Source organism: Urocitellus parryii, chromosome 1 (genome assembly GCF_045843805.1).
Source record: "Urocitellus parryii isolate mUroPar1 chromosome 1, mUroPar1.hap1, whole genome shotgun sequence".
Classification (NCBI taxonomy): Eukaryota; Metazoa; Chordata; class Mammalia; order Rodentia; family Sciuridae; genus Urocitellus; species Urocitellus parryii.
This window is the reverse complement of record NC_135531.1, coordinates 277,681,431-277,709,372: the sequence shown is the minus strand read 5'-3', so window position 1 is coordinate 277,709,372 and position 27,942 is coordinate 277,681,431. Positions and strand designations below refer to the sequence as shown.

Below are 27,942 nucleotides of genomic sequence, written 5' to 3'. Positions count from 1 at the left end.
GCAGTGTGCCTGGAGGTGCAGCATGTCCTGTCGGCTGTTCACCAAGGTTTCTTTCCTCTGGGTGCTCTTTCCCCAGGCTGAGCTCCCGCTTACAGTTCCAGGAAGGGAAGAGGAGGAGGAAGGCAAAGTTTTCCTTGAGGTGAGGCTACAACAAAATCCACCGCCCCTGCTGAGTGTTCCAGATGACAGTAACAACCTCTCTGATCAATCATGGGCTGGCCATGTGGGGAGCAGAATGGAAAGAAAAAAAAGAGTTCAACGAGCCAAGATCTACTCTTGGTTTTGCTACTGAAGCTGTGTAGCCCTGGGAACCCCCTTAATCTCCCCAATCTCCCCACTAGTTCAAACGAAGAGTTTGTAGAAAAGCCCGGAAGCTCAGAATCTAAATTTGTTCGGTTTTGGATTCAGGTAAGTGAGGGACAGCTGCTCTTTCTTCCTCAGGTGTGTGCTTATCCCCAGTCCTCCTTCTGAGCTCCGCAAGCTCCCTGGTGCTAATTAAGACTGCATTATTAATTCGGTGGTGCTTTTGTAAGGATCCTGAAGCGGGTTTTAAACAAGGGTTCGGACTATCCATGTAAATTCTGAGCCACCTGAGAACAAGAACAAATGTCTCCTTTCTCTCTTCCTCACATTCTTCCTTCTCTTCTTTCTCCTTCGAAGCCCCACAGCACCTAGGCTGCCCTGGTAGATAAGCCATCAAAGCTCAACCCAGGTAACCAGTATTTTTGAGCATCTCCACGTACTGACTGGTCCCAACAGTGAGGACGCTCCAGCCAGCAAGAGACGGGGAGGAGACACCGCCAGCCCACGAGGGCTGCAGGAGCTCAGGGGAAGTGCAGATGGGTGGGAGCAAGGGGGAGGGGAACTTAAAGGCTAGAAGGTTCTGTGGAGCACAGAGGCAGAGCTGGGAAGGAGGCCAGAGGGAGGCCAAGACTGGTAGAGAGGGAAGGTCACACTGCTGGGGCCCCACGTGTCAGGCCCGTACCATGGGAAAAGCATTCCAGGGGGTGTCCCAGCCTCCATCCCTCCTGACAAAGGGCACAGAGCCAGACAGCCTCCCCCTGCCTGTACCTAGGTCTCCCACACTCAGCCTCTGTAAAGGAGCCTGAATCGTATGCTGCACAGAATAGGGAGGTGCAGAGATGGCAACCCAAGCCCCTGGATACCCAGGCAGCAGGCTGGATGGACACATACCTACCGGGACGAGGGTAGCCTGGCAGCCGGGGAAGATCTGAGAAACTACCTGCAAATCTAAGTATCCCTTACTCCAGTATTTCCCACGACTCAGCCATCTACGTCCACCTTCAAATATTTTTACCATCAGACCTACTTTATAATCATATCCATATTTACCTAAGAGAGACTCAGTTTAAAAACGCGAGCGTAAGGAAGGATACACCGCCATACTGAATGGAAAACCAACGGACTCACTTACAAGAGACAAATTTTAAAACGTATTAGAACACGTCACTGATGAACGTTCATTCCTATCCTGCACGCCCAGAATCATCGTTGGTGGTAAACAGGCTACACCTCAGTAGACACTGATTTCCTGTTTTTCAGACTACATTTCAAAGTTTCAAAGGCTGTGGCATTTGCCAAATAGAGTATTTGAAATTGTGATGTGGCCTGGACATGACAGACAGGATCTGTCCTGAAGCCCAGCCTTCTTCCAAAGGACAACGGATGGCTGCAACCAGAAGGCAAGTCCCCAAGACCCTTTATCTTTGAGGAAAACAGAAAGCAACACTCCTCCCTGCTTACCATTCTTGGAGACAAACTGGGAGGTGACCCCTGCCTCGAAGGTGGCAAAGACAGGGCTGTGATCACTGGTCATGATGTCGCTGGTACTGCCTGCAGGGAGGGGAGGGCATTTCTAAGCGAGGTTCGCCATCTGGTCAAGCTGCAGATGGCGAACCCACGGCAGGGACAGGCTGAGACCTGAAGCTGAGAAGCCGGAGGGTGGACAGCAGCGCTGAGACCAAGACCCCTGCCGATGCCGGCCAACCCCAGGGCTCCTGCCTGAGCGTGCGCAGCCAACACCAGAGAGAGCAGACACCAGCAGCCCAATCCAGTCCAGCCCAGGGAACAGGGAGCAAAGATACATTTTTGTTGTTTTAAGACACTGAATTAGGAAGTGGAAACTCGAAGACCTCCACTGTCGCCTGGCTCTGCACAGGTGGCTAATGGAGGCAGAGGGCCGGATCTTCCTAGAAGTAAGAACTGCCCTGGGATCTGCAGAGGTGAGAAGGAGAAATGCTGATGCAATTGGCCCCGGGTGGGGCTGGGAAGGAGTCACAGGCCCTCAGGTGAGCTCAGGGGTGGAGGGGGACACGGAGGGAATAGAGGGAGGAGGCTAGAGCGGGCCCTGGCTGTGGATGAGGGAGGGGAGGTGGCCTTGCGTGAAGTTCGTCTAGTGAGGCCACTTCTGGGAGACAGAGCCAAATAAGCAGGGTCCACGGGTTAAACTATCCTGGGGCAGTTGCTCTGGGCCCTTCTGGGGAGCAGGTGACACACACAGACAAAAAGAATAGGTATCAGCTCAGCCTATGGGCCCAGAGCTCAATGCCGGGGTCTGCTGGCCTCCAGAGAGGCGATCACAAGGGCAGCCACTATTCCTCTCCTCACCATGAGGGGCCCCCAACTGGAGGGGCCGGGATCACGAGGCCCATCAGGGAGGGGCCTCTGGCCTGGGACTGCTCATGGGCAGTGCCAGGGACGCCACTGTCTGGGAATTTGCAATGTCTTAATTAGCACATGATTCTCAGTCAGTATTCAAAATGACTCTGCTCTATAAATTTTTAAGCTCTCTCTCTGCAAGTAATGGAAACTAATCTGTAGGTTTAAGAATAAACATGCTGGGTGATTAAGATCACCCGACATCCCTTAAACTTCAAGGTTCAACAATTATTTCTTAATCGTTTGGGGAATGTATTCTATAAATTATTTACTTTATTTTAGTATTGTTTATTATACCCCCCCTCCCCTTGTCCTGGAGATTGAATCCAGGGATGGTCAACCACTGAGTTACATCTCTAGCCCTTATTTTGAGATAGTCCCTTATTTCAAGATAAGGTCTTACTAAGTTGCCAAGGCTGGCCTTGACCTTGCAGTCCTCCTGCCTCAGCCTTCTGGTGGTGGGATTACAGGTGTGCACCCCACCCCTGGGTATTATGTCTTTTTCACTGATTTAACTCGGTTTATCTGTACAAATGTGTGTGAGTACTTTATGACATGTATCAAGTTGAACCATATGAATGCCCAGTATTTGACCATTTCTGAACTACAAAACACCAATTTCATATACTCAAATTTAATATAGTCCCTTTCAAAAGAAGTAAAACTGAATTTCTTTTTTTGTTCCAAAGATCTTGGGGCTGGGGCTAGGGCTCAGTGGTAGAGCACTTGCCCAGCATGTGTGAGGCACTAGTTTCAATCTTTGCCACCACATGAAAATAAATGAATAAGGGGCTGGGGATGTGGCTCAAGGGGTAGCACACTTGCCTGGCATGCATGTGGTGCTGGGTTCAATCCTCAGCTCCACATTAAAAATAAAGATGTTGTATCTGCCGAAAACAATAAATATTAAAAATTCTCTCTCTCTGAATAAAATAAAGGTACTGTGTCCATCTGTAGCTAAAAAAAATTTAAAGCAGGGAGGGGGCTCAAAATTCAGCTGTCACAAAAAGCAGGGACCATTTACTGTGCTACAGCCCCAACATGGATGGGGTATGTCAACTCCTTCGGGCCACCCCCTCAGGGGCACAGGAGTCCGTCCGTCTTGCAGATGAGCTGACCAAGGCCTTCCCAGCGTGTGGCTACTGTCAGACCAGACCTTCCGACCCCGTTTCCACTCACCGTAAGACTGACACACCACGTGTACCAGTGGGTAAGACTTCCAGAGGACTCGGTCACACCAGGAGGGCAAGTTGTACTTCATCTGTAAATCAAAGTCACGTGTTGAAAAGTCCTGCTACTTTTTTATTTTAAATCAGTTAAAAAAGAAAAAAGAAAAAAGAAAAGGTCAACTGGTGGCTTCTGCAATCCTCAAATTCAGCTGCTGTTGGTTCTTCATAGACTTTCCCCACTGGTGGTGGTAAATGTTTCACCTGCCTCAATTCCCAATGGCACTGCTGTGTCCCACATATCGGGAGGTCCTGATCCCTGTTTCTGAGTAAGACCCGTTCACCTCCCTGCTCTCTGCACCTGCTCTCCTCACCACCTTGGCATTTCTGCATCCTCACCTCCTGTTTCAAAGAAACCATCTACTTCTATTTAATCCAGTCCCCATCATCTTCTCCTGCTGCTTGCTTTAAAAATATACCCCAGCCATGGTCCCCAACACCCACAGAATCATTCAAACAGAATCTAACAGAGGAGGAGCCCCTCCTGGGTCTCAGGCTATGGTGCCGAGCAAGACACCCATCAGGTGTGAAGGACAGGCAAGGGGGCAATGCCAAGAACCCTCCTTAACCAATATTCTTATTCCCCAGGTTTGGCTCTTTCTTTTTTTGTCTCTATATCTCAAGGCATGCCAGGCACGGTGGTGCACAACTGTAATCCAAGTGGCTCGGGAGGCTGAGACAGAAGGATCACAAGTTCAAAGCCAGCCTCAGCAACGGCAAGGCAATGAGCAACTCAATGAGACCCTGTCTTTAAATAAAATACAAAAGAGGGCTGGGGATGTGGCTCAGTGGTTGACTGCCCCTGAGTTCAATCCCTGCTGGAAGGAAGGAAGGAAGGAAGGAAGGAAGGAAGGAAGGAAGCTAGCTCAAGGTACTTATCCTAAAAGAGCCTACCCTTGCTTTTTTCTTTTTTTTCGAACCAAATTTCTTTCAAGAATGTTCTGGTTCGCAGCCTTCACTTTCTGGATTAGCACATTATCGTCTGCCCCTAACTTGAGATCAGCTCACATGCAGCAAGTGTACAGCTGGATGAATTTTTGCCTTGGGTATACCTGCTAAGCCACTGTCCACATCAGGAATGGTTCACGTCACCCCGGGAGGTTCCTATGCGCCTTCCTTGTGAAGACCCCCCGCCTCGGGAGGACACCATGGGGACTAAGGTCTCCCTCAGTTGATTCTGCCCGGTCTTCAACTCCCATAAATGGATTTGCTCAGCATCTGTTTTGGGGTCTGGCCCTTTCATCCCTATTGTTGCTTGTAAAAAGTTCCTTCATTTTAAGAAATGTTGAAATAGTATTCTCACTAAGTTGCTTAGGGCCTTGCCAAGTTGCTGAGGCTGCCTTTGAACCTTCGATCCTCCTGCCTCAGCCTCAGGAGCTGGTGGGATTACAGGCACATGCCACCATGCCCCGCCTCTTGCATTTATCTTTTGATGAACAAATGCACTAGTATTTTTAAATTTTAAGTATACACCGAAGTAGATTCCTGAATCATAAAAAAGGGAACGTTTGGCTTTTGTGGATGCTACCAAACACTTAACATTGCCGTCTCCTGTGGACCTCCATAATCACACAGAGGTCAGGCCCCTGACCTGTTGCATCAGAACCTCTGGGGATGAGGCTCAGGCATCGGCATTTCTGAAAACCTTCACCAGGGATTCATCTGCTCATCAGCGGGAAGAAGAACCACCCTTGGCCTCTCGCCGTCTCATTTCACCTCACAGATTCTATTCAAAGTGTCTCTCCAAAGTCCAGCCAAACCTCCACCAGCTCCTCGTGCTCGCTTCTCCTCCAGCCCCAAGTGCTTATTCCCCTGCCCCCCTGGTCATGGCTATCTGTCGAAACTCAAGCTGCCCTTCAAGCACCTCCAAGGTCATCTCTAAGAAGCCTCTGGCTCCTTCCCTGCCCCAGTGGCCACCTCCTCCCTGGACTGCTCCTTTTTGACTTGGCAGAACCATGTCTGTCCCAGTTGCAGTCACTGCACATTTGCCTGGTCTTTCCTACTATAGACTCCCTGGGGCAGGCGTCTCATTCACCTTTGACCTCTTAGCACCTAGGAGAGCGCCTAGCCCCACCCCACCCCCCAGGCCATCAGAATATCTTTCAACAAATAAATCTTCCATTGCCTCTTTCTCCAAACACAATTCTTTGGAACCCAAGTGGCTTCACTGAGATACGGATTGATGTTCTGTGACTAACTGAGCTTGGCACAGATTTCTTCATGGAGGACTGCATGCTCTGAAGCCCATAAAGGGCTCTGATAAGTCCTGCAATGAGAAACTGTTGCATGTGGATCCGCTTGTCAGTTTAGCAAACATACTCAATCACAGGTCTTGGTGTTGTTTTGTTTGGTTGGTTGTTTTTTTTTTTTTTTTTTTAAATAAGCTTCAGAACCCAGTTAAAGAAATAATGATTTGAAATCCTTTCAGAATATCCCTTTAGAATATCTGGATAGCTGGGTGTGGTGGCACATGCCAATAATCCCAGCTACTTGGAAGGCTGAGGTTTGAAGCCAGCCTCAGCAACTTAGTGAGACCCTGCCTCAAAATAAAAAATGAAAGGGCTGGGGAGGTGGCTCCGTGGTGGAGCACCCCTGGGTTCAATCCCAACACCATGAAAAAAAAAATCCCAACAGAAGGTAAAATCTAAGTGTGAGTTCGAGTCTTCGCCGTGCACAGGTAGATCACCAGCTTCTGCAGGGTGACACCAGTGGCACGTGACTTCTGATTTATTTATTTCCTTTTGTCATTGTTGTTGCTTTCCACTTCCTGTTTGCCTTTCTGGGAACAGAGGTGTGGGGGGAACGAGATGGGCGAGAGGACAGGAGAGGACTCTGGGGGGACTCACCCCTGTCGCTTTCTGCTTGGTGTACGCGTATTTGTCCCGAGTCAGTCTTTCAAAGCGGTAGGTGGGCGCGAACGTGATCTCCTCCTCCTCTGAAACAGACACGAGGGTTTCAGTTGTAGTTCCCCAGCCGCCACCCCGCCCCGTTTCCCTCCTCCCCGAGGCCATCCGTCCCCTGGTAAGGATGTCTGGGGAGACAGAAGGACAGCTGGAAAGGGCGCAGGACAGACTGTGTCCTCACCGAAGTGCAGGAAGACCTTCTGCTCCCTCCTCTCCGTGAGCAGCTGGTCGTGGGACAGCAGATCTGCGTACTGCTGCTGCTTGATTTTCTGGATGATGGTTTCTGCCTCCTGGAGCCAGACACGCCCAGGTGAGAAGCCTCCTTCACCAGTGCATCAAGAAGGCGCCTCCCGCTGCCTTCAGCCACACCAGGGCCTGGGGTGCCTGCACTCCCCAGGCCCAGGCCTGGCAGCTGGGCGGCTGCTTCCTGGTACTCGACTAATTAACAAGGAAAACTCTAGAGAGAGCCCGGAATCATCCCAGTAGCATTAGCTCCAGGCTAGTCCACACTCGCATGTATCCTGACTTGAGTGTCGTCTTTCCTAACCCTGAGGAGACGGGGAGGCATGCTTCTTGCTTATTCTCTGGGCCTCAGCCTCCCTGATCCTGGCTGGTCTGACCCCACGAGTCAGTGTGACATTCGTGGGATGTGCTGGCCTTGGATAGGAGTCCTCCCTCCCACCCCTTCTGTGACCTTGAACCAGGTGCTGAGTCTCTGCTTTGGTGAGCAGCTGTGACAGCCCCTTTGCAGGGAAGGGGCAGGAAGTGGGGGCCCTGCCAGTAGCCTCCCATGTGCCAGCTGGATGACAAGGGAGAAGAGGAAAGCTGCCCAGGGCATCTTGTGAGGAAGGACGTGCGTGGCTGGGCACCATACAGATGGATGCCCCTGTTTGGTCTCTACAGAGCTGCTCAGGTGGTCAGAGACCCAGAGGTGACCGAGGGACATGGGATCATGTGGAAAGATGCTTGGGAAATGGACAGACCCCTCTCAGAGAACACAATCAACCCTCAGCAGGTTTCTTTCTTCTTGGTTCTGGGGATTGAATCAGGGGCACTGCATCACTGAGCTACCTCTCCAGTTCCTTTTAATTCTTTATTTTCAGACGTGGTCTCACTAAGTTATTTAAGTCCTCCCTAAATTGCTGTGGCTAGCCCAACAGCTGCAACCCTCCTGCCTCAGCCTTCCAAGTCGCTGGGATTCCAGGTGTGCACCCCTGCACTGCGGCCCTCAGCTGCATTCTAGTCCTCCCGGGCCTCAGTGTCCCTGTCCGCACACCACGTCAGGCCCTGTTCCGTTCCCTTCCTCTCACAGGACTGCGGGGTCAGAGCATCTACCTACAGCCTGCAGGTGAACCCCAGTCTCCAAGCAAAGGGCACTCATGTTCTTCCTCTCGCCTCTTCCCTGTCCCCGCTTCCGAGACATGTTCAACCACAAGTCGGCCCACCTTTCTCCCGACCATGGGTGGGCACTGAACTCAAAAAATGTCTTCCTCAGACTGGCTGGGACCACGATGTGGTGAGATGAATGCACTGGTCCTGCCCTTCCTGGATAACTGAGAGGCAGTGACAGGGAGGAGGGGTGGACAGGACAGTCAGGTGAGAAGCTGGCGTGAGAAGAGCTCCACACAATGGTGGAAACTCTGCGATGGCACAGCGTGGGGCCCTGACAGCTGCTGCTGCCTGACCTGCTCTGTGTGTCCTGGCTCCAGGACTCTGTCCTGAGCCAACCCTAGGAGCCTCTGTGCCTGGCGGCCGCAGCCCCAGCCCAACCAGTGCTCCTTACCCAGGTGGGTAGCTCCACGCGGTAGTTGAGGTCCCCGAGCCAGAAGAGATGGGTGAAGCGGTGAGTGATGTTAAAGGGACTCAGTTTCTTGTCCCCCAGGGCCAGGAACCGGAGAATGTTCATGTAGTTTTGGTTGCGCCTAATGCAAGGAAAAAGAGGCCACCTGGCATGAGGTCACAGCTCCCCACTCCACCATGGCCGAGGTCAGCGTAGGCATGTGTCCAGCCTTGGGGCAGTGACCACCTTCCCACGCGGGCAGCAGGGCTTTTGAGACCAAGCTGGGAACAGAGGACCAGAGCCACAGCAGTGGAATGTGCTCAGCAGAGGGGTGTTCTAGACGGCCATCCGTGACTGGCCACCAGTAGGCAAACCAGGCCTTGATCCACAAGGTCTCCCCGTGGACATGGGAGTGTTGGCTAGGTATCTACGAGCTTAATGACACTAATGTCACTTTTGTCCTCCAGACAAGTCATCCCACACCCGAGGGCCCTACTGGACTGCAGTTGCCTCTACTGAGACCATAGGAGGCCCTTAAAGGCTGGTAGATGCCCAGATGGTCCTGGGCAGGCACTGAAGAGGTCGTCAGGGGTTCAGGGGTGAGGGCTGCCTGGACAAGTAACCCAGACACAGGCTTCTGGGGGACGCGCCCCATTACCTGAGTTTCTTTTCACTTCCAGAAGTCAAGTGGCTATTAACGAAGCCAAGTGAAGTTCCATTGAACATGAATGACACCCCCACAGCTCCCTTGTTCCCTAAAGGGAGGGAAGAGCAGGAGAGTCAGAGAAGTCAAATAGGAAACTCATCAAGGGGTAAGGAGATGGCACTGAGAAAGAGCTAGAGAAGCAGGGAAGAAAGAGCAAGCAGGTCCCACGGGCTGGGAGACGTCATGTCATGGTGACAGTGAGGACCAACAGCCCTGGGCTCCTCAGCAGGGCAGAGGAAGGAGGCTGGCAGGCACGTCAGTGGCCACTGTGCCAGGCAGGCAGGGACCATCAAAAGCAGGCAGAGGCTGAGGGTGGTGGCACGCTTGTAATCCCAGCTTCTCGGGAGGCTGAGGCAGGATTGTGAGTTCAAAGCCAGCCTCAGCAAAACAAAAAGTGAGGCCCTAAGCAACTCAGTGAGCCCTGTGTCTAAATAAAATACAAAACTAGGGCTGGGATGGGGCTCAGTGGTAGATGCCCCGGAATACCAAAAAAAAAGGGCAGGCAGAGGACTTGGAAGAGGATTTGGGAGGAAGTGGCCCGGCTGGGTGGACTGACCCCCACCCTGGCTAACTCAGGGCTGCAGGGAGACCACAGGCCTCCCTGGCAGATCTGTTCTAGACAAGCGGTTCTCAAGGGATGCTCCCTGCACCAGTGGCAGCAGCACCTGGAAACTTGCTAGAAGGGGAAACACCAAATTGCTACCAACGCTGAAGTTCTGGGGTCCAGAGATGTGTGCCTGACAAGCCCTCTAAGTCAGTGTTTACTTTTTTAAATGGTTCAGGGGAAAAAATTTTCAAAAGAAAAATAATCTTTCATAACACATTAAGATATATATTGATACGGAGGATTAAACCCAGAGGCACTTAAACATTGAGACACATCCTCAGCCCTTTTAAAAATATTTTATTTAGAGACAGGGTCTCACTGAGTTACTTAAGGCCCGCTAAGTTTCTGAGGCTGGGTTTGAACTCGAGATCCTCCTGCCTCAGCTTCCTGAGCCACTGGGAATACAGGTTTGAGCTACTGCACCCGGCTAAGAGATGAAATTCTGATTTTAGCATTTACAAATAATGTTCTATCAACACGCAGCTCTGCCCCTTCATCCAGGTATCATCTGCGTACAGCTGCCTTCAGGGTTCCCGGTGCTGAGTGGCTGTGACAGAGGCTCCCCTCATATCACAGCTGGCCTTCACAGCCCGTCTTCCAGCCTGAGCCAGGCTGGAGCTGGGGAACCTGCTCTGATCAACCCGAGAGCCATAGCCACACATGCCTGAGCACTTGGAACACACTGGATCCCAAATGACAGGGGCTCTAAGTGTAAAACCCTCCTGTGCCCAAGGTAAGAAAAACAGCTAGATATGTAATGAACACCTACTGAAATGATAACTTTTTGGATGTGTGAGGTTCACTGAAATCTGTTCTTAAAACTAATTCCACCTATTTCCTTTTTATTTTTTTTTAATATTTACTTTTTAGTTGTAGTTGGACACAATACCTTTATTTCACTTATTTATTTTTATGTGGATGGAACCCAGGGTCTCGCACGTGCGAGGCAAGCGCTCTACCACCGAGGCACAAGCCCAGACCTCCTTTTTATTTTTAATGCGGCTACTAGGACATTTAGAACCTAGACCTGGCTCAGCTTCCCGGGTTCCAGAGGAGGAACCTGCAGCTGGGGGGGGGGGTGTCATCAGTGTGCCCAGGCCCGGGCCAGCTCTGGCATCCTGCTCTGCCCTGTGCCGAATGCTGCTGGGCCTGCGCTTCCCCTCCTCTCCCAGGCCTCCTCTCCAGCTCCCTCCCCTTCTGGCAGTTGGGTCTAAAGACCCACATCTGGGTTTGAACCCCACCCACCACTTTTTGTCCCTGGGCCTTGGCCAAATTAGGACACAGCCATGTGGCCCGTCTCTTCCTCTGGGACGCTAACAGGGCCTCCCCACAGGGCACTGCTGTTCAGTCAGATCATGCGGGTAAAGCTTCTGGCCCGTGGCCTTGTGTGGGGTCCACTCTCAGGAGGCCTTCGCTGCCCTGAGGACTGATGGGTGACCAGAGCTGGGCTTGGCTGAGGCAGGGTATGTTTTGCAATGTGAGGTTTCAGTGAACTTTGCTGTGTGGGTGGGCGTGGCAAGGAAGGCACGTAGCCAGGGCAGGACGGACTCCAGACAAGGGGAAGTTCCCGGGCAGCTGAAGGGCTGGGCTCCGACCAGGGCACAGCCGGTGCTGTCCCCACCACCACTGAGGCAGGAAGGAAGGACAGATGAGTGGGTGTGGCAGGGCGGTTTGAGGTTTGCCAGCAAAACGCCGAGTTTTTCACATGGGATTGCAACAATCCTTCCATTTCCTGTCTCCTCTGGGACTCTGTTCTGTCCCCGACTCCAGCCACCAAAACCCAATGGCCTAACCTCCGACTCCACCCTGGCCTGTATGCACCTACCCACCCCCCCACACTCACACGATAGATCAACACTCACAAGCACAGACTAACAGACACAGGGTGGCACACTCACAGACTTACAGCACAAGCACACATCCTGAGCCACGCCCCCATAGGCTCACACACCCCTAGTCACACGTACACACAGAAGCACATGCACATGAGCACGCACACACACGCTCCCACGCTTGGTCTCTCTCTCAGCTCTCTGCAGTGCTGTGACTGGGGCTCACAGGCTCAGAGCTGGGATCCAGGTCAGGCACCAGCCTGTGGTCAACCCCAGCCTCATTTATGAAGAAGGCGCCACCCATCAGCCACCTCGTTCCTGTTTTGTGAGAAGGACAAAGCAGAGTGTGCTGGGAGGACTGGTGCCTGCCCTGCTTACCTAGGGTGTTCGCGATGCCAGTCTTCACGTTGTCAGTGCAGATGTGGCTGATCCGGTTCTCGTGCTCTGGCTTGGCCAACACCACAATGCGGATGTTCCAGAGCGTGTGGATAGCGACCTGGTGGGAGGACAGCGTTGCAACACTTGGTATAGTATTTGAACCCAGAGCACAAGGAATGGCCCAGCCCTGGCCCCAGAGCACAGGGAATGGCGTGCCCTGTCTGTACCCCCTAGCCTTCAGGGCACTCCTCCCGATGCCCCACCAGGAGAGAAAGCATCTTAAGGTGACACCTGGGGCTGACAACATTTCCAAGATTATCTCCTACAAGCAGGGGCTGGGAAGGAGGAGGGCTCATGATTTTCAGCAATAGCCCACTGACCCCATCAATCTGAGTACAGCCTCCAGGTCCGTCTCTGTGGCTAAGGAAGTGGGGGCTCAGTGGAGGGGCAGAGGTGGTAGCTCAAGCCTACAGTGCTGGAGATGCTCCATGGAAGCAAAGCCCACTGTCCTCGGGCACCACGGGGTGTGGCCAGCTGCTCACCGTTTTAAAAGTCATGCTGGTGACCTCTTGCAGGGAGTGTCTGAGTATCTCCAGCCACTCCTTCTCTCCCAGGGGGTCCTCCTGGGTGCCGATCACGTAGATGTCATGAGGGATGTAGTCAGCTGAGTCATCCCGCGTCTTTCCCTGCCCCTTGGAGAGAAACCAGGACGTGATCTTCTTGGGAGGGGGGGCGTTACCTTCAACAGCAAAACCCAACACCAAGTGAGTTGAAGGCACACCAGATCAACAGCAGCAAGGGGATCAAAACAGCAGAAGGATCATGGGGGACATAAGGGCAGGTCACATCATCAGGCAAAACCATTCCAGCAAATGCTTTTGATGAGAAACCAAGCACCAACATCACCCCAGAGTCAGTCAGGGGTCAGAGCTCTTCATGCATTAGGACTTGTCCTGTCCCTCAGGAATCTATATTCTACTGGTGAATCTGCCAAGGGAGCTGACGTGTTTGGGTTGGAGGCTCCTCCACCAAAGGAGGTCTCAGTCAAGAGCTGAGATGAGCAGGTGTTCACCGGAGAACAGGGAGAGCTAGCAGGCCCCCTCCATTTCCATTTCCAAAAAGGAGAGGAAAGTCCAACATGGTGCCACATGCCTGTCATCCCAGTGACTTGGGAGGTTGAGGCAGGACAACTGCAAGTTCAAAGTCAGCCTCAATTTAGCAAAGCCCTAAGCAACTTAGAACCTGTTCTCACAATAAAAAAAAAAAAAATTTAAAAACAAAAGAAAAGAAAAATGAGATGAAACAGCAAGAACAAGGATGCCCCAGGAGGATGAGAGAACATTTTCCTTTTTCACAGAGGTGGCTTCTTGGCTCACAAGGGCCGAGAAACCCAAGAAGCGGAATGACAGTATTGGCTGAATTCTGCTTCCTGGGGGCTCCCAGCTGGTGCATGAATGCTGGGCTGGTGGGTCACCCTGTGGGGACCCTGCCACCCTTCCAGTGTGCAACGGGACACTGACTGTGTCCAACCCAAAGAAACCTCTGCTGATGAAGGGAAAAATGGAAAGTGCCCCAGGCCACATGCATGAAGCCCTGGGCGAGTGCGGGAGAGCCAGGCGGACAATAAGATACTGAAACGGAAGATGTGGGGCCCCAAGGCCCTGGCCAGGTCTCTCCTTTAGCACTGCTGTGACCCCCAAATCATGTGGGCTTGACCTGGCAAGCTCAGGGGTCAAAAGTCACAGGGAAGGCTAATGCTCTGCAGACCCGGGGTCAGGAGCCATAGTGGACGCGGAGACCCAGAATCTCCCACCTATCTTCTGGAATCCTGGCCCCTCCCCACTACCCTCTCAGTTCCAAGCAGCCCCCGCCTCTCTAAAGGGTGCTCAAGCCTTCCTCCAGGATTCTGCCAGGTGACTACATACTGGTCCAGGTACTGGGGTGGCCTGACTCCACCCAGGACAAAGGCAGAAAAATGGGAGGTTTTTATTTTTAGTTCTCGGCGGACACAACATCTTTGTTGGTATGTGGTGCTGAGGATCGAACCCAGGCCGCACGCATGCCAGGCGAGCGCGCTACCGCTTGAGCCACATCCCCAGCCCTGGGAGGTTTTTAGAATAAGCAACAGCTATTGATCTGAGATTCAGATTTAAATGGACATCTCCTACTTACTAATTGATTTCTAGCTGAGTACTTATGTCAACATTCTTTAGAAAATTTATATTCCTTAGTATCTATTTAACTTCTATATAAGTATATAAATATATGTAGTATATATTTGGTATTTATATATTTATTTCTGGCCAAACACTTATACTAAAAATTTATTTGTTGTTCCTATGAAATTCAAATTTAACTGGGCATCTCTCTGTCACTCTATTCATCCACCTATCTACCTACCTACCTACCTACCTGTCTATCCACTTACCTACCTCCAGACCTATTGATCTCTCTCTGGATAAATCAGGAATGGACTTCTTTCTCCCAGGCCTGGGTCCCCTAGGCAAGCTACCAATGCTGGCAGGGTGCTCCAGTGGGCCCCTCCACCTAGATACTCAGATTCTTTCTTCCAAAGCCCACCCTGCTGCTCCGGGGTACAATTACCCAGAGCTCCTTTTTCTTGCTCATGCCCCGGGGAAGGAGTAGAATTCCTCAGAAAGGAGACTGGGCAGGGGCAAGAAGGCAGGAGAGTTGGGGGTGTCCCTCAACCGCAGGAAAAGCAAAACCAAAGGAGATGGGACAGGAGGGAGGGGCACAGGGACCCACCCATGTTCCAGGTGCCGATGAAGATGGTGATCATGTCGGGCTCCGGTTGCTCCGAGTGCTTGTTCTTCATCTGCTGCAGGAGCTGGCAGAAGCCTTCTCTCTTCTGGGGATGAAAGGGCGGACAGACTGAGCAAGGCCTCTGCCTCCCTGCACATCACACTTTGCAAAGGACTCAGCCAAGAAAACCGGGGGGAGTGTAAGTCATTCTGCACTGACCGAACCGCAACCTGGGAATCGCATCCCGAGTCAGCAAGTGTTCTCTGACCCAGCCATTCCACCGGAGGACCTGACTCTAGAGAAATCCTGGAACCATCCAAAGATCCAGCCCTCCGTGGCTCTGCAGCACATGTTGCAAACCAGACAAGCTCAGAAACAACCTTCACGTCCTATCATGGGGGATCTGTTCATCCATAAACTAGAATCTGGTCAAGTAATTATGGTGCAGAAGTACTTAACCAACAAGGAGAGATGCCATAATCTGTAGCTAGTAAGGAAAGCTACTTGATGCAAACCAGTATAGATTGCATTCCTGTATTTTGTTTTTTTAAAAAATATAAATGTATGGGTTGAATCAAACATCCAAGGTCAGCTAGTGGTATAGGGGTATTTTTGCTTTAAACTTCAGCTTGTTGGTGTTTGCTAATTTTTCACCAATGAGAATAGATTATTTATGTAATGAAAGAAAAGAGCACAGGAGGGCTGTCAATTCTTCCCACTTATTTTTCCTGGGTCCACTGTGAGCACAAGGCAGACCCACCCTCCCTTAGGTTGCAATCAGTAGAGCGGCTGACTTTAAATGAGAGTATACACAATTTCCAGTTGTCCCACATGACATGACGGATGTTTACCTGCTTCAGTTCTGCAAAGCCAGCAATTTTATGTGATTCAACTTCAAAATTGCAAATCTTGGTGAGTCCCCTCTGAAGACAGCAGCTCACAAAGATGTAATGATGGCTGTCTTTATTGAGACCTGCCTGTAGCTGGTTTAGATGGCTCAAGATTCCATGTCTCAATCCTTCTGAGTTTGCAAAACTGGGGCAGAATGAACTGGTTTTGGACCTATATCCCTGTGCCCAGAATACTGTCCTTCCAGTAGTCTTTCCACCTCCCACTACTGGCTCATGCATCCTATTTTTTAATGTAGGTGCTGACTGACCTTACATGACCTTCTGTGGCATGTGGGTCAGCCAGCACCTCTGTGATAGATGTCCTTACTGCTCTGTGGCCCAATGGCCTCCTCTGAACTGGACAGAGGGGACTGAACAGTGGGGCTTGATGGGTCTCAGTTCCTGATTGAGACTTCTAAGGTAAGTGCTCAGGTGGCAGAGAAGCCCACCTCTGGCTGCAGAGGGGCCTGCCCTTGGCTTCCCACTGGCCCCACAGCACTGTTTCCTCTAGGAGCCAGTCCTGGCAGGAGCACCGTACTTCCTCTGAGTGGGGCAAAGTGCAGAAACAAGTTTCCTAGAGGGGGCACTAGATAGAATTAAATCCAGGTCCCCAAAGCGCTCTCAAGTCCAGCCCAGAGAAGCTCAAAGCCTCCCAGCCAGGCCCAGGGCTGGGCAAGGAGCAGGTGATGAAGGATGTGCCTGAAGGGATGCAGCCAGGCAAGGTGGCACAGGAGCTCCTGGGGCAGCCAGAGCGTGACAGCACACACTCTGGCTGACGCAGAACAGGCCTTGCCTTCCCCAGGCGTGAAGTGGGTTGCTGAGAAGTGAGCTACCGGTGCACACTCCCCGGCCCATTACCATCTTCAATAGACAGGGGTCCCCTCACCCTCCTCTCGGTCCCTCTTGGAGGTTTGCTGTCACTTACTTTGGAGTCAGCAAAAACATATTCCTTCCGCAGGATCTTCTCCTTCTCTGTTTCCACCAAAATCACCAACTTGTTCAGGAATTTCTGTGACTTGATGAGCTGCAGGACTTAAGAAAAATGGAAGTTAACTTCCTTGTTCATCCACACATCCAGCCAATACGTCCCAGTCTCCACCAGGTCCAGACTCCGGACCATCAACTCCTCTGACCCTCCTGTCCACAGGCTGAGCCCTAAGTCTCTGTCTGGTCTCCAGATCCTGCTGCTCCTAGATGTTCTGCCTTTCTGCTTCCCCTTCCCCTTCCTTCTTTTGCTTTTAATTTACCTATAAATTTAATTTACTTTTTTTCTTTGGACTGGGGAGCAAACCCAGGGATGCTTTACCACTCAACATTGTTCCCAGGCCTTTTTATATTTTATTTTGAGACAGGGCCTTGCTAAGTTGCGTAAGGCCTCCCTAAGTTATTGAGGTTGATCTTGAAATCTCCATCCTCCTGCCTCAGCAACCCAAGTCACTAGGGTTACAGATGTGTGCCACCGTGCACGGCTCTTTCCTTCTTTTTTTAAACCCTTTAGTTGTAGATGGACACAATATCTCTGTTTTATTTATTTTTTTATGTGGTGCTGAGGATCAAGCTAGGGCCTAGGCAGGCACTTCATCACTGAGCCACTCCCCAGCCCCCTGCCTTGGGTTCTCACTGGTCCTAACTCCCCCCAAGTCTGTAACTCCTTCCTGTGACCAAGCTTTTTCATCATCCTTTGTCCTTGGGAAACTTTCCCAGAGCCTCTCTGGACGCCACTTCTAGGTCTGATGGTGGAGCTCGGGGCCAACACCTGTGTCATCCAACAACATACCCAGCTCTGTCTCACTGGATCTTGTTTCTTGGACCCCAAGTCTTGGCTTACTCCTTCATTTTGTTACAGTAATGTCCCTAGTACCTTTCCAAGATAGGAAGAATGGGCAACTAATACATTTTTGGAGTCTCCTATATCTGAAAACTCTACCCTCCCACTTAACTGATTCCAAATTTGAAACCGTTCTTGACTCTGCAGACTTGCTCCGACACCTCCAGTTTGCAGCATTACCAAGGAGAAAAAGCTGTTCTGATTCACCTTTGTGCAGAAAAGAATCGGCGCAGTGGGCCTGTGAATGCTGTCCTGGAGCTTGCTAGTGAGGGTGGCCTTTTGTTGGAGTCCTGGACCTTAGATGTCAAGAGGGATCTCGCCAGGAGAGGGTACCTCCACGACCAGCCCCAGTTAAAAACCCTGGTGCTGAGGATCTAAAGACCATCCTGGTGGACATTTCACGCGTGTTCTCTCGGCTGGTGGGCAGGAACCGTGTCCTGGTTCCCTTCAGCTCTTGCCCGGTGCCTCTTCTGCTGATTCTGCAGAGCCCTTTCCATGCACTAAGGCCCAGCTATGAATGCGCTCCCACGCCCAGTGGCCTCCTGGTTTCTCCTCATGCATCACTGAACCTGGGAGTGATCTGAGGACTCCCACAGTCTGGTTTGCACTTGATCTTTCCCAGAGCTCTTCCTCCAGGGTTTCCTCGTGTGGCCTTGGGCCTCGTAAGCAGTTCACCTCTGCTGTCTTCCAGTGCTCTGCCGCACTGTTCTGCTTTCAGGCAGTTTCCTTCATTTTACCTCCCACCCTTCCATTTATTTTCTACATTTTTGTAGTTTTTCCTTTCCCAGAGTCGTCCTTCTTCCACTCTCTCTTCTCCTCCTTTCATTTTTATATTGTTTTCCTCCTGTTCCCTTTTTTAGACAGCACTCTAAATTCTTTTAAATCTGTATAATCTATTCCCTCCAACAGTTTTTGTTTTTCCCTTTATTTCTGTCTTCGTGTCCCACTGTCTTTTATTTGAGGTTTCCCTTAAAGATTGCAAGATCAGAAGGATTAAGACAGTGATAAATGGCCAGGCGTGGTGGTGCATGTCTGTAATCCCAGTGGCCTGGGAGTCTGAGACAGGAGAATCGCAAGTTCAAAGCCAGTCTCAGCAAAAGCAGGGCGCTAAGCAACTCAGTGAGACCCTGTCTCTAATAAAATACAAAATAGGGCTGGGGATGTGGCTCAGTGGTCGAGTGTCCCTGAGTTCAATCCCCAGTATCCCCCTCCCTTCCCCCCACAAAAAGACAGTGATAAATGGAGACACAGAATCTTGAGCCATCTAAACCAGCTAAAGGCAGGTCTCAATAAAGACAGCCACCATTACATCTTTGTGAGCTGCTGCCTTCAGAGGGGACTCACCAAGATTTGCAATTTTGAAGTTGAATCACATAAAATTGCTGGCTTTGTAGAACTGAAGCAGGTAAACATCCGTCATGTCATGTGGGACAACTGGAAATTGTGTATACTCTCATTTAAAGTCAGCCGCTCTACTGATTGCAACCTAAGGGAGGGTGGGTCTGCCTTGTGCTCACAGTGGACCCAGGAAAAATAAGTGGGAAGAATTGACAGCCCTCCTGTGCTCTTTTCTTTTTAATTATTTTCTTTCATTACATAAACAATCTATTCTCATTGGTGAAAAAGCAGCAAACACCAACAAGCTGAAGTTTAAAGCAAAAACATCCCTATACCACTGGCTGACCTTGGACTAGACCTTTCCAGTATTTCAAGAGCTTTCCATACTTGAACTACATGTTGTGTATCTCTGCTTACTAGTAAAATACTTCTGCAGCACAGTTTTAAAACTTTTATGGTATTTTGGCTTATAGATGATCCAAAATACAACTATTCAAGAAGGCCCCACCATGGGGCATGAAGGTTGCTCTGGTGACCCTTGACAGGCTGGGTGGTATCAGTGGTGTGGGCTCCTTTGAGCAGGGCTTCTCCGCTGGGTGGTCACTTGATGGCAGCACTTTCATCTTTGCCTCAGGGGTGGTCACATCATCCAGAAAAGATGCTTCCGCCCTCCTGCCTGGGCCTGCTGGCATCCTTCAGGAAAGAAGGCCGAGCTCTCAGCACTTGGAAAGCCACTGTCACCATCATCACTGGTTCTTTGCTTTCAGTAGGGTCTCTACCCTTACCAGGTCCAGCGGCCCCCAGGCCTCTACCTCCCCTGGAGAGGAAACACCCATCTCCTGACCAACGAGCCAGGGCACCTCTGGCTGTGTGCAGTGGAGCCAGCTGGGGGCTGCGGCTCTCTGACGGGTTTCCATCGGGCCCTTCACCCCACTTCCAGGGCCCCCGGTGCTCTCAGTTCCCAACCCATGGTGGCCCCTGGATGAGCCATGGCGCCTCCATTCTCCTCCCCTCGTGCTTCATGCTTAGCTGCTCGGTTCTCTAAGTTGGCTGCCGTTACCTCTACTTCCCACTTACAAAGATTTCCTTGTTCTCACCTCTTCCCCTTCCCTTTGTGCCTCTGAGTATTGGCTTCTGGAAGGGAAATGATCATAGTGGACGTATGCTCCAGAAGCTAGGAGTGTCACCAGACGGAAACTGTGGGTGACGTGTGTGTGCTCTGTGCTCGGGAATCCCATGGGCCTTGCCAGTGGCAGCAGGAAGTGTCCCACGGTACGATTCCCTCCCCTGCGACCCGGATGCCCTGCAGTTTTGCAGTTCAGCTACTCTCAGGCATCTCCTTCCCTCTGAACTGCTGGTTTTCTTGAACATCTGTTTCCAGGACTCTGCGGCTGCTGCCAGGGCGTGACAACCTCCTTGATGGGATTCTTATTTGACCAGGGCCAGTAAGTGGCTCTCTTTTCTCACATGGGGTTAGTAAAGCCAGCTCTTCTGCGCTCCTCGGGCCGCCATTCTTCCTTCTTCCTTCAAACCAGACTGTTTACCTCTCCTCATTTCAAGCCATTATCTCCTGCCTGACTACTGTCATGACCTCTTAAATTGGTCTTTCTGTCCCCACTCTTCCTTCCCCCTCACAACTGATGCTCAGCACAGCAGCCAGTGACCTGTTACAGTGGGATCATGGCGTCCCCCGCTTAAAACCTCGTGGCAGCTCAGCGCTCAGCGAGCCGCACCAGCTGAACCCACCCAGCCTCTGCCTCCTCCATGCTCGGGCAGCCAGCCTTCCCTGCCAGCCTTGTTCTCACCTAGTCACCCCGCCTGGCCTCCTTCTGGGCATGACTGTCAACATGCCCATGCTCAGGTCTCATTCCGTGACACACTGAGGGAGGTTTTGGCTCCTGACTGTCCTGTCTTCCTGTTTAATCCCCAGCCTGGAGCTATTGCTCCGAGGCAGGTTCCTGGTTCACGAGCGCAGGTCTGTGTTTGTTGATTTCTCCTTTACTCCTCCTGCTGAATGCAACCTCCCTGACAGCTAGGACCCCACCTGATACCCACACCTGGCATGGAGCAGGTGCTCAGAAAGTGAATGCATTACAATTTTGTCATAGAGCGACAGTCTTTTCCTATGTTTAAAGACCATAATGCCAAAGATATTATGGTACATGGTGACCAAAGCCTGCAGCCACAGAGCTCCTGCAGGCAGGCGACACTTCATGCTAACAGCCAAACTTGGAAACTGTGAGCCAGGCTCTGGGCTAAAGACAGGCCTCACCCACTCATCTCACAGCCACTGGCAGGAAGCCCTGTTTTGCAGAGAGGGACATGGAGATTCCAGAGTCAAGCTGCTTTCCCAAGATCACAGTATGACCAAGTCCTGGCTCTGGGATGAGCACCCAGTTTACCAAAGGCCTCGGCCGTGAGGCACACTGCCTCTCAGCTATGAAGAGGCTGCCTAAACGCAGGACCGAGGGCGCTGCATGACCTCAGCTGCTCGTCGTGTATTCACCAATACGCATCTGCTGGGAAATTCATTCCTGCACTGACCACTACTCTGGGCTCTGCACAGTTCTGGGTTTTAGAGGTGAACAAGAGACCCACACCCCAGCTTGGTGGAGCCCACATGTGAGGGGAGCTGGGACTTATGGGGAATGTCCCTGAGCATGCAGCCAGGCCGGGGCATAAGGTAAAGACCTCGCTGTCCTTGGCGGGGGATGGGTGGGCGGACAGACTGTGAACAGGTGGGTGTCTTCTGATGTGACGGGTGTCATGACAGAGCTACTACAGCTCCGTCAACCTGGTGGGGGGCGACAAGAGCTGGGTGTGTGCCCCAGAGTGAGGGCTGGCAGGCGCTGGGTATCAGTGCTGTTTTCTCCTTCCCACCCCCTCCCCGTTACTTAGTCCCCTGCCCCAGTCTGGGGAATTGAACCCCAGGGCCTCAGGCATGCCAGGCAAGCCTTCTACCACTGAGCTACATGCCCAGCTCTGCTTAAGTAAAATGATACGCAAAGTATCAGGTACCACATGGTGTTCTGAGTGCATACACAGGGTGGAACGGGCAAACGTAGTGCATCGACACATTCGTCACCACTCATACTTGCCATTATTGTGAGGACACTTTTTTTTTGGGGGGGGTACTGCGAATTGAACTCCGAGGTACTTTACCACTGAGCCACATCCCCAGCTTTATCACTTTTGGAAACGGCCTCAGTAAGTTGCTGAGGCTGGTCTTGAACTTGCAATCCCCCTGCCTCAGCCTCCAAGTCACTGGATTGCAATTGCCCACAGCTACAAGAACACTTAACATCTCGTCCCTCAGCAGTTTCCAAGAATTCAACCTACTGTCATTAGCTGGAGTCACCTGCTGTACAACCGACCTCCTGAACTTACTCCTCCTAGGAAAGAGGGAAGCACCGTTCTAAGCTGACGGCTTTCCACACAGCCCTCGTGCTCAAACGCCAGTAACTCGCGGCTTCTCACGTCCGACTTGGCACCGCACGGAGGGGCCTGCCCTGATGCCAGGGGCTTAGTTCTGCAGGTATGACAGCTTGTCACCCAGTGCGCAGGGACTTTCTTCCTGATTTACCCCCACCCCATACACGTATGCACACACACTGCTCCGTTCTGCCTGCCTCACAGCTGTGTTGGAAGGATTAGTGGAATGGTGACAGTGGTGACAGTGACCAATTGCATTGAGCAGCCCCAGACGCCAGGCCCCATGTGCTTCAGTGTTGGCCCCTCATGCCTGGCGGCAGCCCTCCAGAATAAAACCACCATCGCATTTGACAGAGGAGTAAACTGAGGCCCAGGGAGGACTCTAGCCCTGGGCTTCGCACACCCCGTGTGCAGTTGATGCGGCTCAGGACCCACTACCTCCAACAGACACCTTGACATGAGGGGTATCAAGGAAAGGAACCCAAAACACAGCAGAGGCAGAAAGTGCTCTCTGACCTTCCCTGAAGCAGGTCATAAGGCCCTCATGTGACAGGTGCCCTTCTCATACCAGGACACACAGGGGAATCTGAAGGCACAGGCCCGGCTCAGCTCCTCCCAAGGCCTCTCCTTGGCTCCCACGGGTTTGTTCCATCCCATTCTTCCACACTCCACCTCCTAAATACACCGAGGTCCCAGTGCTGGGTGGAAACGGTGACCCCAGGGAGGGCCGGCTATCCACTGTTGTCCCCGGAGCGTCCTTCCCCTGCCGTGGCACTAAGGCAATGGCACTGAGGTCTAGTCCTCCTGTTCTGGATCCAAGTTTTCCAGAGACTTCCTGTACATTTGCGACAGCATCTAAACTTGTTTCCCTGGCCCCAAGGCTGTCATCCCCAGTTCTCTGCCTCTGAGCACCCCAGGCTGGCCTCAAACTCGTGTTCCTCCTGCCTCAGCCTCCCAGCAGATCACGGGTGAGGCTCCCCAGCCCTTTCTGCCCTTCCCCAAGGCCTGCTTGTGCTGCCAGAGTCCACACAGGCTGTTCCCATCTGGGACCCTCCCCTCGGGCCCCTGTCTAACCTCTCAGCTCCTGCGCTCCTCGCTGAGAGGCGCCCGCCCTGTCCCCCTCTGCTGGCTATTCCATCTCCCTCGCTGATTCCTAACCCGTTAGGCTCTTGTTTTCTTGGCAGCACTCATCAGCAGCTGACAGTGTGTTGATTTGTTTATTTATTGGCCACTCAATGCACCAGAAGTTCCCCGCCCAAACAGCTCCGGGGCCAAGACAGTAGCCGGCTCAGAGGGACACCTAGGTGCTGGGCTCTGTCCCGTGTTACTTAGGTCATCTTTCTCATGCCTATTTTACAGACGAGGAAACTGAGACCCAGAGTGGTGGGCCAAGGTCCCAAAGCTGCTAAGACAGCTTGGAGGTGACATGCCCATGGTCACACAGCTGCTAAGTGGCTATGCAGGGCCTGCAGTCGGCACAGTGAGGTGACAGGGTGGGTCAGACTGGCCTGTTTGCAGGGAAGAGAAGACAGAGTCACACACATAGATGCGTGGTCACCACAGCCGCAGCCACAAGACTGTCGCTAGGCAGGGCACACCACATGAGGTGTGAGCTCCTTCCCCAGAGTTCAGAAGGAGAGGCCAGAGCATGAGGGGAGGGGACATGAGGCCAGGGGAGGGATTCCAGGGGCAGGGTGAGGCGCTGTGGCACGCTGGGCAGCGACCACTCTGCAAAGGGCTTACTCTCTGGGGCTGCTACTGATGGGTCACCTACTGCAGGTCCCTAGTAAAAGCCTCCACGGACCTAGGGCAAGAGGCATGGGGGTCTTACTTTTCTTGTGGCTGTAGAACTTGTCCTCAGAGCCATCCTTGGACTTCTTAATGATCAGTTTCCCAGACTCGACGTCCACTTTGAGCTGCATTTTCTGAGAAATCCCCAGAGACTCCGACTTCACCTTCGCGGAGGAAGAGATGTGGTTTGTTGATTTTCTGAATGAGCTTTGGTGATGCCAATCCATGGCTGGGCCATGGGTCAGCGTCCCCCGGGGGGCCATCGGGCTGCTGACACCATCTCCCTCGCCTCAGTCCACATGTGCACACCCTACTGCCTCCCCTGAGAGTCGCCCACACTCGGGGGCCGGCCCAGCTCGTCCACTGTGCACCCCAGCTCTTCTCCAACAGGCTCAGTGGAGGAAAATGGATGAACTATTGCAAAGCGGCTCATTATGTCAACCTGCTTTGCCCTGACTTCCAGAAAGGACATCCGTGAGACACCCCAGGGCCTTGTTACAAGGACAGCTGAGCACTGTGGCCTAGGACAGCCCAGAAAATGGAAATCTGTCTTTTACAGGAATTTTCAGGATGAGAGAGGACTTTGGGGTGGGTAGCAGGGGTGTCTCTCACTGTATTTCTGAATGCGGGGATCAGGCGGGCTGGACACGCCAGAAACACTGGGGATCACTTAAGAAAAACACGCCTCTGGATCGAGGCTGGAGGTTTGAATTCAGCCCCTCTCAGGGAGATCACAGCAATTGTTTTGGTTTGGTTTTTCCCCACGAGCCGCTGGGGACACTATTTTGCATGTAGCTCATCCCTCTCATTTTGAGGACAAAGTTTCTAGCACTGCAGCCAATGAGGAGCTTGTCCCTGGCAGCCTCCTGACGGAGGGGACTTCACTGACGTTTGCAGGCCCCGGTTCTCACGGTGAACCATCTCCCCGGCCAGGCAGTTCCAGGTACCGCCGTTTTCCACAATTGGGTTCTTTGCCCTTCCATAGCCCAGGCCAAAGGCACGCTTTCCCCAGGGACCAGAACGATCCCCAAAGCATGAATTTCAAGGCCAGCCTCCACTGTCATGGCCACTTACCTCAAAGGTGACTGGAGGGATGAGGGAACGCCGGTGGGTGTACTCGGGACCCTCGTGCAGCAGGGCCTTGACCTGTGGGCAGCAGCAGTGGGGCAGAGTCAGAAGGGACACAGGATGCAACCTGGCCATCCTCTGTCTAAACAGGAGACCCCCCCCCAAGAAACCACAAGAGCTGCAGGACCCCCTGCAGGACCCCCTGCAGTACCTTGTCTTCAATGGAGGACAGCAGACTTGTCAGTTGGCTGAGCTTGGCCACCATGTTGATGGGATTGGCCTCCCCAGGCACCTGGGACAGGAGGACGAGAACGAGGGTGGCCCTGACTGCGTGATCATCGGGAAGGCGGCTCACACTGAGCACCGCCCTCGCCCCCTCGCTCCACCCGGTTCCAGCTCCCGACAACCTCGCGGACCACTGTCTTCATCCCCTCTGCAGACGGGGACCCGGGACAGGCAGAATCCTCAGAATCCGCACGGCCCCAAACCAGATCTTCACGTCTCTGCTCTCATCTGCCTCTTGGGAGCCGTCACCCTCCAGCTCAGTCGCCCCAAGCTCCAGGCCTCTTTGATCTTAACCCTCCTCCCTCCCAATCTCCTGCACTACGGAGCCTGCTCTGCTCCCCAACACACCCACCCCACCACTGAAAACCCGAGGCCAGCTGCTCCCCCTGCGGGGACAGCACTGTCCACTCCTTACCCTGCCCTCGAAGGCGCTGGGCTCCAGCACCGCCCCCCAGGGCCGCTCGGATCCCCACTGCTGATCTGCCGAGAGTGACACTTTCTAAGGCTCTCCAGGGACTTGGATTTCACTTGAGAAGGGCACTTCCTTGTCATTCAGGTCTCATAGCACTGGGAAATCGTCCCTGTCCCCTCCAGCTGGGCTAGCCGCCTGGTCATTGCTATCAGTCAAGTTATCTCCTCCATGTATGACCTCCCTGTGTGCTTCCCCTGCTAGAACACAGGCGCCACGAGAATTGTGACCAGTGCTGCAGCCTGGGTACGAGGAACACCCTCTGACCATGGGAGAGGCTCAATAGGGTTGTTTGTGAACAGAAGGGCCCAGAGAGCTCAAGTTACTATCTGTAGTCACACAGCTAATAAAACACAGAGCAGGACCTGTACTCTGCTTGGCACCAAGTCCATGCCACGGAGAACAAGCACTGTAAAGTCTCCGTTCTAAGGTAGACAGGCTGCCAGGAGCTGGAGATGCATTGTTAGTCTTGCAGGAGGATGAGGAAATCGGACACATGCCTAACTTGATCACCAAGCAGAATGGAAAGAGTGCTGTCCCTTCACCTCCCTCCTTGCTCAACGTATCAGCCTGGCTATGTTTGCTTTTGACCTCAGTTTTCTACCCATCTCCTTACACCACTCCTGCCATCGCCATCGTCACTGCAGCCTCTACCCCACCAAGGAAGTGGTTTTGTTATGACAATGTGTTCTCTCTGGCAAGCCTGCTCTTGGTCTTGCCCTGTGTTACCCTCTGTTGATAATGCAACAAGAAGGCTGTCACCAGATAGTGCGCAGATGCAGGTACCTGCTCTTGACTTCCCAATCTCCACAACCATGAGCCAGAACAGACCTCAATTCTTTATAAATCACTTGCCCTCAGGTAGTTTGTTATAACAACAGAAAATGGACCAAGACACACCTCCACCACCTCCACCAGTCCCATCAGCATCATTAACTCCCCCAATCACCTCACCACCATTATCATGGCTATTAACGTGTCAGTGCTTTCTCTGACGACTTTTTAAGAAAGCTCACAATCTGTCTAGATATCAATGAGGGAAAGGCTGAGAAGAGTGGATCTAGATGCAGGCAAGGGCAGAACAGAAAGGCTACCTGTTGGCTAAGAAATGCTGGTCAGTAGGTGGGGCAGTTCTGCCACCCCTCATTTGGGGTTGTTTTTCTCATAATTAACTAAGACGGCATGGATTCAAACCTCCTTGTTTCCTGCTTTCTATCCTGGACAGTTGCTGTGCAGCTTTAGGCTGGTGTCTCCCCTCTTTGGATCTGTGACTTTGGGGGAGGTCTGGCAGAACCTTACAGAGCACAAGGATGTTAAGCCCAGGGAGCTAGTTCCTGGGACAAAGGTTTCGGATAAGAGCTGTAGCTTTTCTAATACTTCTGCCTAATAGCGAGGATCATTTGATGAATTCCTATAACCAGCACGATTTTAAGCCCTGGGGGAGCAGAGACAGGGTGTGCTAGAGCTAGCACACAGCGGGATTTGAATTCGGGTTGAGTACTGTGGCTCTCAGGGGCATTTTACCCCTCAAGGGACATTTGGCAACATCTGGAAACATTTCCAGGCAGCACAGCTGGGGAGGTTAATGGCACTCGTGGGTAGAGGCCAGCACACAGGACAGTCCCTACCACAAAGAGCTACCCAGGTCGAAATGTCACTAATGTTCAGGCTGAGGGTGCGACTCGCAGTGCAGCCTGCCCGCGGGTGGGTTGGCACGGGTGTCGCCTGCGGGCCACACAGTCCACCCAGTTATCCCACTCTGCCCCTTGGTGGCACTTTTCTTTCTTTTCTCTCTCATTGGGGACTGACGCCCAGGGTGCTTTGCCACTGCATTACCTCTCCAGTCCTTTTTATTTATTTTATTTTTTTATTTTGAGACAGGGTCTCACCAAGTGGCTTAAGGCCTTGCTAAGTTGCTGAGGTTGGCCTCAAACGTGCAATCCTCCTGCCTCAGCCCCGGAGTCCCA

The 27,942-nt window shown here is 52.3% G+C and overlaps 1 protein-coding gene across 1 annotated transcript in view; it reads right to left on the bottom strand.

Moving 5' to 3' along the window:
- Positions 1-27,942, bottom strand: part of Inpp5d (inositol polyphosphate-5-phosphatase D) — a 109,443-nt gene that overhangs the window by 15,862 nt on the left and 65,639 nt on the right. Inside the window, exons 7-19 of the mRNA XM_026412750.2 lie at positions 25,433-25,513; positions 25,228-25,299; positions 24,194-24,317; positions 16,690-16,796; positions 14,878-14,980; positions 12,654-12,850; positions 12,112-12,229; positions 9,247-9,343; positions 8,592-8,730; positions 6,990-7,098; positions 6,752-6,840; positions 3,859-3,940; positions 1,765-1,854 (exon numbers count right to left, since the gene is read on the bottom strand). Coding sequence (XP_026268535.2) covers positions 1,765-1,854; positions 3,859-3,940; positions 6,752-6,840; positions 6,990-7,098; positions 8,592-8,730; positions 9,247-9,343; positions 12,112-12,229; positions 12,654-12,850; positions 14,878-14,980; positions 16,690-16,796; positions 24,194-24,317; positions 25,228-25,299; positions 25,433-25,513 — 1,408 coding nt within the window. The remainder of the gene's footprint in view (positions 1-1,764; positions 1,855-3,858; positions 3,941-6,751; positions 6,841-6,989; positions 7,099-8,591; positions 8,731-9,246; positions 9,344-12,111; positions 12,230-12,653; positions 12,851-14,877; positions 14,981-16,689; positions 16,797-24,193; positions 24,318-25,227; positions 25,300-25,432; positions 25,514-27,942) is intronic.